Below are 8,444 nucleotides of genomic sequence, written 5' to 3' on the forward strand. Positions count from 1 at the left end.
CTAAGCCACTTCATGTTGAGCAGATTTGAATTCCTTAGAATGAAGCTTGGACTATGCAGTTCTTGAGCCAGGAGGAGTGTTGCAGTTGTGTTCTAGAACTACATGACCTAAATTCAAGCTAGAAGATGACGTAGGACAGAAGAATGTTGAGGAATAAATTGCTATTTTTTAGTTGTTTTCTGTTTCCTAGTCAGATTAAACATTGTTAGCTACTGTTAAGGATTAATTCCTCAATTTCAGCAAGCAGTAACTTACTTTTAGCAGATATTTTAGCGTTATTTTATATCATCTTAGTTAAGATGTGATGTACTTTATTGTGTCTCAAATTAATCAATGAAAAACACTTTTCCTTTCTGTCTTCTCAATTCTTATTCTTCTCTGTTAAACACTAACAATTAGTTTCTTTTGTATAGTTCATTAAAAAAAAGAAAATCCAAAAGGCTTTTCGTTTGTACCAATTATACAACAAATTGGATTTTCCGAGTCTAGTCCAAGGCAATAAAGTGAAAGAATATACGGTATCAAATAATGACAAAGAATTCAGTCATTCTCTTCTGCCAAATCTCATCGAACCAATGATACAGATTCAATTTCATCTCTTGCTTTCTTGTACAGTTGAAGACTCTTGGCACATTGCTCTCTTTTGCCCATCAAAGCCGGGTCTTCATCTAATAATTTTCCCAGGTCCTTACCCTGAAAATCTCCCAAAAATTACTATTAGCACTGCCTTTGAAACACTAAAAGTAGGAAAATTAATATTCTATCTAATTCCCTTCAGAAGAGTAATTATTTGAATTGGATTGTGTGAAAAAAAATAAAAGAAGCTTAACTGAGATAAATTTATTTTACAGGAAAGATAAATGCTGCAGCCATTAAACTTGAACAGACTGAGCTCTTAATGTTACTTAAGAGAACCCATTCTATTTACAATATATTGTCTGTGATGATATACTCGAACCATGCACAGAAAAATTTACAACCTAGCTATGATACTCGGAGCCACCCACACACAAGGGGTGTCGGGGACACCCCTTGCCTGGAAAATTACATTCTATATACAGGTAAAATTTTGGTTTAATATATATATATATATATATATATATGCAAGTATTGACACCTCTTGAAACAAGCTGAAGGTTTAGTCTGGTGGTTAAGAGGTTGCGAAAATTTCTTGAGTTCACATGTTCTAGTCCTACTAGCCTCATAATTATTATTTTTCACTACAATTGACATTCATTAATGAAATTCCTTTTTTATACTACAATTGACACCCCTAATGAAAAAATCTTGTCTCTACCACTGCTCGGAGCTTCTTATGGTGCATAAGAAATTTATATTTGCAACACGTATATCTCAGATGTATTCTCTTGCCAAAAAGAAAGAATCGCGAATATCAAGCCTCTCAAATTGGCAAGTACTAACTTTTAGAGGAAAACTTACGAAATGACATCACAATGCTAGTCAATCCTGTGTCTAACTAGCACATTAAGTGGAATCATATCATATCCTTAGCTTCATCTTAAAGAAGTTAAATCAAATTTCTGAGTATCATGCGTCAAAATTAAGCTGCACAAATGTAGAAGATTTTCATCCAAACAAACCTAAACCAGAATTGTTAGATCACGTATTAAACCTATGCTAAACACAAATGTAAATCTGAAGCCAAGTAAGTACCTCTTTTTTCCCAATTTGAGTGTAGAAGTAATTCAGCAAAGATTGTTTGGCTTCCTTAACTTGGCAATAAACCACTGCTTTGGGAATTGTGTTCCTCAGCGTAACAGTCACCATATTTATATAAGATGATACGTTCGAAGCAATCCTCCTAAAGTGACCCTCGGCATACCGGTCTACAGCAGGTGTAGTTGCTGGATTTCCCCCTTTCTCCACTTCTTGAGGAAGTTTTCTGAAGAAGTCCACTGTCAAGTAGTTAGCTTCCATGTCTACCAGTCTTAAAACCGTCTTTCTACCTTCTTCGCAATACTTTTCCAAGGCTTCATATGAGGCTGCAGCTATTGCAGATTGCAGACTGGGAAACCGCTTCAACTCCTGCTCCATCATCATGATTAGAAAGGGAAGAGAAAAGGAGACGGTGGGGAAGAATAGAGCTTAACCCTACGCAGGGTCAACATTACCTGACATTCTCCGACTGATTTCCTCACAAGTTCCTTTAAGACAACGTGAACCTAATAAATGGATTTTTGCTTAGTTATACATCGAGTTAATTGTCATGGGAAGAAGCATGTATGTCAGTTGACTTCAATAACTTCAAAATAAGTACTTACAGCATCTACAGAGGCTTCAGCTGGTCCTCTAAAATAATTTAGTGCTCCCTCAATAAGCCGTCTATAACCTTGCTCAGGTGCAATCAAGTGAGGCTGATAACCATCAGCCTCAGAAACAATTTTTCTCACATTTTGCATCGAAAGATACCAATCAAATGGGAGCTTTCTTAAAGCAGCAGGAAGCTGATTGTCAAAAACTCCATATATTCGATCACCTCCTGGACGGCTGAAAGAAATAAGTGATGTATAATTGATGAAATTCCATATATTTTTAGCTGAATTTCACGTACAGTCATAACATAAAATATACAAGTGTTCATGTGTTCCTTAGAGGAGTATCTCCAAATTATCTCTCCCCTCTGTGCATTGCGGTGATCTAATTGAACCCTTTCCAATTATTTGATTTTCCTTGTCCATTTTGAACTTCAGGTTGCATTTGATGATATCTCTATTCACTTCTAAGGTTCAACATTGTTTAAATACTATTTTTCATGCCACTATGTGATGGCTAGCAACAATGTACCCACTTCTCTCTCTTTTGAAATATTTATAACAATGAATAAACAGTACTTCAATGAACCCTGATTGTCGTCAGTAAGGACTTATAGTTATATAGACAGGCCGAATTTGCTTGAGATTGAAGCATACTTGTTGTTGTAATTAGTAAATAGTACTTATATCTAACTTCTTCACAGCAATTATGTGTAAGCAAGTCTCATTCTGGAACTTGACAAGAACATGTACGTTATAGATTAAGTTCCCAACAACACATAAAGGGGATTATTTTGTGAGCCAAATTAGGATAGTATCTATTGTATTTGGACCTCAGTGCCCTCTCTTTCTAGGAAGGGGTAAAATGAATGGATGCTCAAATCTTCTTCCTCCTTTTTTTCTCTTCGATTCAGGAAGATCAACATTCAGAAAAAAAAACTTGTTAAAGAATATATCGCGATATCACTTTTCTACAAATGCCAAGGCATTCTGTTACTTCAGACAAACACTATACGTGTATACTGAGTGGGTTTACATTCATCTCCAACAGAACAACAATCCAAATGTTCATTGGTCTTTTTTATTTAAAAGAGAAATAGGCTTTCCAAGACCCAAAACTAAGTCAAAAGTATGTTATTGTAGTACGAATGCTCCAAGCAATCTCGGAAACAGCATAAGAGGATAGCAAGATGGATCGAGGAAAAAGCATAAACAATGAATTAAAACAAAACCAAATGTTTGGGATGTAGAGTAACTGGACAGAAGTCTTGTGCACAAATATAAATGAAGTTATTTATTTCTTCTCTCACATAGAGCTCACCATTTCTTCAATTCTTTTTTCGTGGCACTTCAATTTTTCAATGTTATGTGAATTTAATATAAATTACAATATTTCTTCAAACCAAGAGCTTTAAGGTCCAAGTTATCATTGGAAATTAATGATAACTATTTAAAGGTAAACATTACACTCCTAATGAAATGGTAAACGAAATAGACAGATGAAGCTTTTAAGTTACAGATTATTTTCATCTGGTACCATGGACATCGAGAAGACACCTTTTCATTAGTATTTCCCACGAAATGCTAACCCAAGCTATGCATACTTACAAGTTTTATGGATGTGAACATGATTTTACATGAATGTACAATATTACCCCATAGTAGCCAAGGCAAGTGCAAGCTTGGATTACTCAGAAATAGCAAAGATACGTGGTTACAAAAATCAAATTAAGAAACGAAAAAGTAATCCACGTACCCTCCATCCAGATGCTCCTTGAATATCTTGTCAAAAGCACGACAAAGTTCCAAGATAGTATACAATTGCGCCTGAGATAGAGTAGTGACGTTACTGAGTATATAGTATCTCAATGAAAAACAACACTGAGCGGAACAAAATGAAGCTTACCCCAGCATCAACAGAAATAGGCCTCCCAAGAAGGTCCATCTCAGATTCAAGTTCATCTATGCTTTTATTGATAACTGATATGATCCCTGGTATTTTAGCTCTAATTACAGACTCCAAATGCTGAACCAGAAAAAAAACTCAAGTGTTAACTCTATTTTAATTTATTGAGGACTCTTTCTTCCACAGACAGCATTAAAAATAGACCTTTGAAAGAAGTTTTGCAAGATATTCTGAACCCATCTTGCTAGCCAGATGCCCATAGTCAGGACTGCTTGCAAAATATTCACGCTCCTTCCTTCTTGCATAGATCATGTCCACATTTTTATTTATATCAGCTTGTGAACGATTCACAATTCCAACCCAAGGTTGTTGCAAGCGATAAGCCCTTCCTTCAAGAACCTTAGATTCGAAAAATAAAACGAATTCAAATGCTTTCATAAGTGATGAGGCTGTCCTCACTAAATTAAAGAAGAAATGAGAGAACCAGTTTGACAGGGAGGAAACAACAATAGTTCATAGTTCAATAGGAAGATAAACCAAATTCACAAAATTATATATGATCAAATTGAATGAACATAAACTGATTGCTGATAACCATCACAAGAAATCATTCATGACAAATATTATTTCTTATGTCCCTCAAATAATAATGGGGTTTCGGAGTACAAGGATCGAAACATCTACTCTTATTTGAATTTGAACATCAATCCCTTCAACTTTTCGGCATAACATTTACAAATTTAAAAACTATGCAGAAAGAAGTATATATCATTTTTTTACAGTTATGAATATTTAAATAATGTATGACAGGATCATAGTGAAAGAAAAAACTGTTTAACCCTCAAATAGTAAAAGTTCTGTTAAATTGTGTGACCATTTCATCTAAGAGTTTAATATTATTAAGGACACACTTATATCTACTTAATTATCTTTCAACACATTCCTTCATGTTTTCTTGAGCCAAACATATTAAAATTCTTTTTGATAAATGGACAATGGTAAGACTTGAACTTAAGACATTTGCCTACTCCGATACCATGGTATATAATTGACATTTTGAAGCCTCAGTTACTAGATAGGGTACATTGTTTTTTACTTAATAATAACTTCAATAATACTAAAATAACTAGGAGATATGGATAGTTAACTTTCGTCGATAATTCCTTTTGATTCATTAACAAAAACAGGCCCCTGGCCCAATGTCTATTAAAAAAAGAAGCAGGAGGAGGAGGAGATAGTTTAACCAAGAAAAAAACAAGAAACTTTTGTCGACAATCATTGGAGAGGATAGAAGAACTCACATCTAAAGCATTAGTTCCTTTATCCATCAAATCAAGCTTAGTCAACACGCCAAATGTTCGTTCACCTGCATGAGAAGTAATTTAACTCCTTGTGGAAAATTATCACAAAGATAGAGACAGAACAGTTCCCCCAAAATATTACAAACTCCAATTTGTTACATCCCAAGAATATATACCTGTGGGATCTACTTCCCTCGAAAGTTTTATAGCATCTGAAGTAGCAATATCCTGATTTGCGGGAGAAATTGCTAGAATGATGCAGTTGGGCTACATATCAAAGAAAATGTCATCAGTTCAGATGGTTAAACTGTACCAATTTAGCCATCAGATATAGAAGCATGACAATAATTCCAGTATTAAGCCCAATGTGCATGATCTTTGAAGGATAAACTTGCCAAAAAGGTGAAAATAAAGTCTTGGACTACTTAAAATGATGAATGTATAGATGATATACATTCATTAAAGATCGTGCACATTGGGCTGAATGTAAGATAAATGCAGCAATCCAGCAGTAAAGGTCTACCAGCATATAATTGTCAACTTATAGAAATATTTGAGCAATTACTCTTTAGCACCATATAATTTGCCAAATTCATATTGATTATAGATCCTAGAAAGAAACACTTCGATTAATTTGCAAGGAACTTATTCTATCTGAATGTAAGGGAATGTTGATGTATGCTCCCCAAGAAAGCTCTATGGCACAAAGTATGTTAACACAGTAGATCAGTCTATTGTTAGATTAACTCTATTTGAGGCAAGGGCGGCTAGGTAGGTCCAAGGAAATTATTTTTTATATAAATAGTAGATGTTGCACCCTCTTTGGTTCTTCCGGTGTTAACTTTCATAATTTGAACAAAAGAACGTGAAGTCCCTAAATTGCCTGTGGTTCATGCTTGTCAACAACAACTAGGTAAGTTGTTGCCATCCAATACACTCATTATTAGTCGGGGGTTGGGGTACTCTCAAGGATAAAAAGAATACACAAGAAAGAGAAATAAGGGTGTCATTACCTTCTCAACATACGATCGAACCATGTCTTCAATGTCTTTGACAACACTCTCAGGCTGCTCCTCTGCAGTAACAAATTGATACTACTGAAGACACTCAGATCAATATAAATATGCATAATTAGGAGAAAAGGTACAATACATACCGACAGCCACTTTGGTCAAGCCAGGTAAATCGATCAGTGTTAAATTGACCACTGCCGGTGCATAATATCAACCATGAATATGTCAGTGTGAGAAAGGAAGTTGTTTGCTATATTAGGGAGAGTTGGACCACCAAAAGTAACATGATACGAGAAAATTATTCGAGGAAATATTGAAACAGCCATTCCAACTAAACACCTCCAAAAAAACTCAAATAAGCATAAGTTGATTTTGGACATTCCAATTAGTTCCTTAAAAGATTTAAACAATAATATAGAGCATACCATTAGGAGAGTATATGCTCAAGTGGATAGGAACAGGAGATATCTGCCTTGTTTTCCCTGTTATTCTGTCAGTTTCATCCTGAATCTCCTTCCGTACGAGTGCTGTAAAAGAAAATACTCTATGAAAAGAACATCTTTTGCACCAGCATCCAGCAAATAACCGAATTGTGTGTAGGCATTCAAACACAAAATAAGAGACAAAGAACAGTCAATCAAAGAACTCACTGCAGACTAAGAAGTTTGGTATTTTCTATGCCTATTTATTTTCAAATGTACTTAACTATTCATTTGAAGTTGAATCGAAAAAATTTAAAAAAAAGTAAACTATAAATTTTTATTTTTTTTGGAGGGGTAGTAATTAAAATAATTCGTTTCACATACAGAAATCTGTAAACGGTGTTCTCGGGAGGTGACCGAATTCTGCATATTCCTGCTGCCCCTCATCCGTCTTGTGAAGTTGCAATACTAAGGGTCTCCTTGTAACAATCCCTGCAAAACTACTAAAATATGAGTATACCACTCATTTGACAATGTGATTTCAACGGGAAAATATACAATTAATATTTTCTACTAGTGGTTTATTAAAAAAATAACCTTAATTAAGAATAAAGATAACGTGTCTGACCTGATCCTCGTGGAAGAAAATCTCGGCCAACCATACTTTCCAACACAGATGACTTTCCTGAACTCTGAGTTCAACACACACAAAAAGGTGAGAAAAAATATTGTTCTTCAACATTTTCAGTAGCACCAAATCTATAATACCAACAATTTATATGCAACGTGAATTCAATAAAAACACATATCTGTATGATTGAAAATAATTTAATTTAATGAAATGATCTGTCAAATAGTATTTTAGACGATAAATTTCAAAACTCAATTTGTTTTCTTAAATTTTGTGTCAAAAGTTGAAAATTGAGGGCAGGCACCTGACCACCGACGACGGCAACAGAGGGAAGTTGATCCCAAAGAGAAGAGAAGGAGTTATTAGTAGCGCCATAGTCACCAAGAGCAGTACATGCCATCTGAATTCTATTAACCAAACCAATTAAGCTCTCCATCGTCGTCATCTAATATTCTTGTTGCGCTAAGCTCTAAAATTCAAAGGGAAGAAAAAAAAAAGAAGTTATTGAGAAAGATGGACTTGAAAGAACGCAAAAAGTGTAACAGAGTCGTTTATATTTTTAAGAAGACAGAGAAAAGTCTTCAAGTCGGACGGGTGTATTTGTTTTTGTTCAAAGAAGCGGAAGGTTCGATGATGTGTCGCGCCACTTCAAATATTTCTCGTTAATCCTTCAAAAAGAATTTTACGGGAACGGTTCCCCTCCAATGAAAAAAAGTCCAAAGTTATTGCTTCCTCCTTTTCAATTTATGTGCGACTTCTTGAATTTTGAGATTCAAATAAGTCTATGTTTAATTGTAAATTTTCTTAAATTTTTTAATTATTGTGACTTATAATACGTTTTAAGTAGTTTATAAATATATAAATTTCATTTTAAGAAAATTGAAGATTTTTTGCACAA

General features: G+C 34.6%; 1 protein-coding gene across 1 annotated transcript; it reads right to left on the reverse strand.

Moving 5' to 3' along the window:
• Nucleotides 1–377: 377 nt before the first annotated feature.
• Nucleotides 378–8,160, reverse strand: LOC125865916 (phragmoplastin DRP1E-like). The gene is made up of 15 exons (XM_049546176.1): nt 7,851–8,160; nt 7,544–7,607; nt 7,300–7,407; nt 6,919–7,020; nt 6,637–6,687; nt 6,494–6,555; nt 5,657–5,747; nt 5,481–5,545; nt 4,384–4,578; nt 4,180–4,299; nt 4,030–4,100; nt 2,283–2,508; nt 2,133–2,183; nt 1,675–2,046; nt 378–693 (listed from the first exon to the last, which is right to left on the reverse strand). Exons 1-15 carry the CDS (start codon nt 7,989–7,991, stop codon nt 565–567), a joined length of 1,848 nt encoding a protein of 615 aa, XP_049402133.1. The 5' UTR covers nt 7,992–8,160; the 3' UTR covers nt 378–564.
• Nucleotides 8,161–8,444: the final 284 nt, after the last annotated feature.

Source organism: Solanum stenotomum, chromosome 5 (genome assembly GCF_019186545.1).
Source record: "Solanum stenotomum isolate F172 chromosome 5, ASM1918654v1, whole genome shotgun sequence".
NCBI classification, from domain to species: domain Eukaryota; kingdom Viridiplantae; phylum Streptophyta; class Magnoliopsida; order Solanales; family Solanaceae; genus Solanum; species Solanum stenotomum.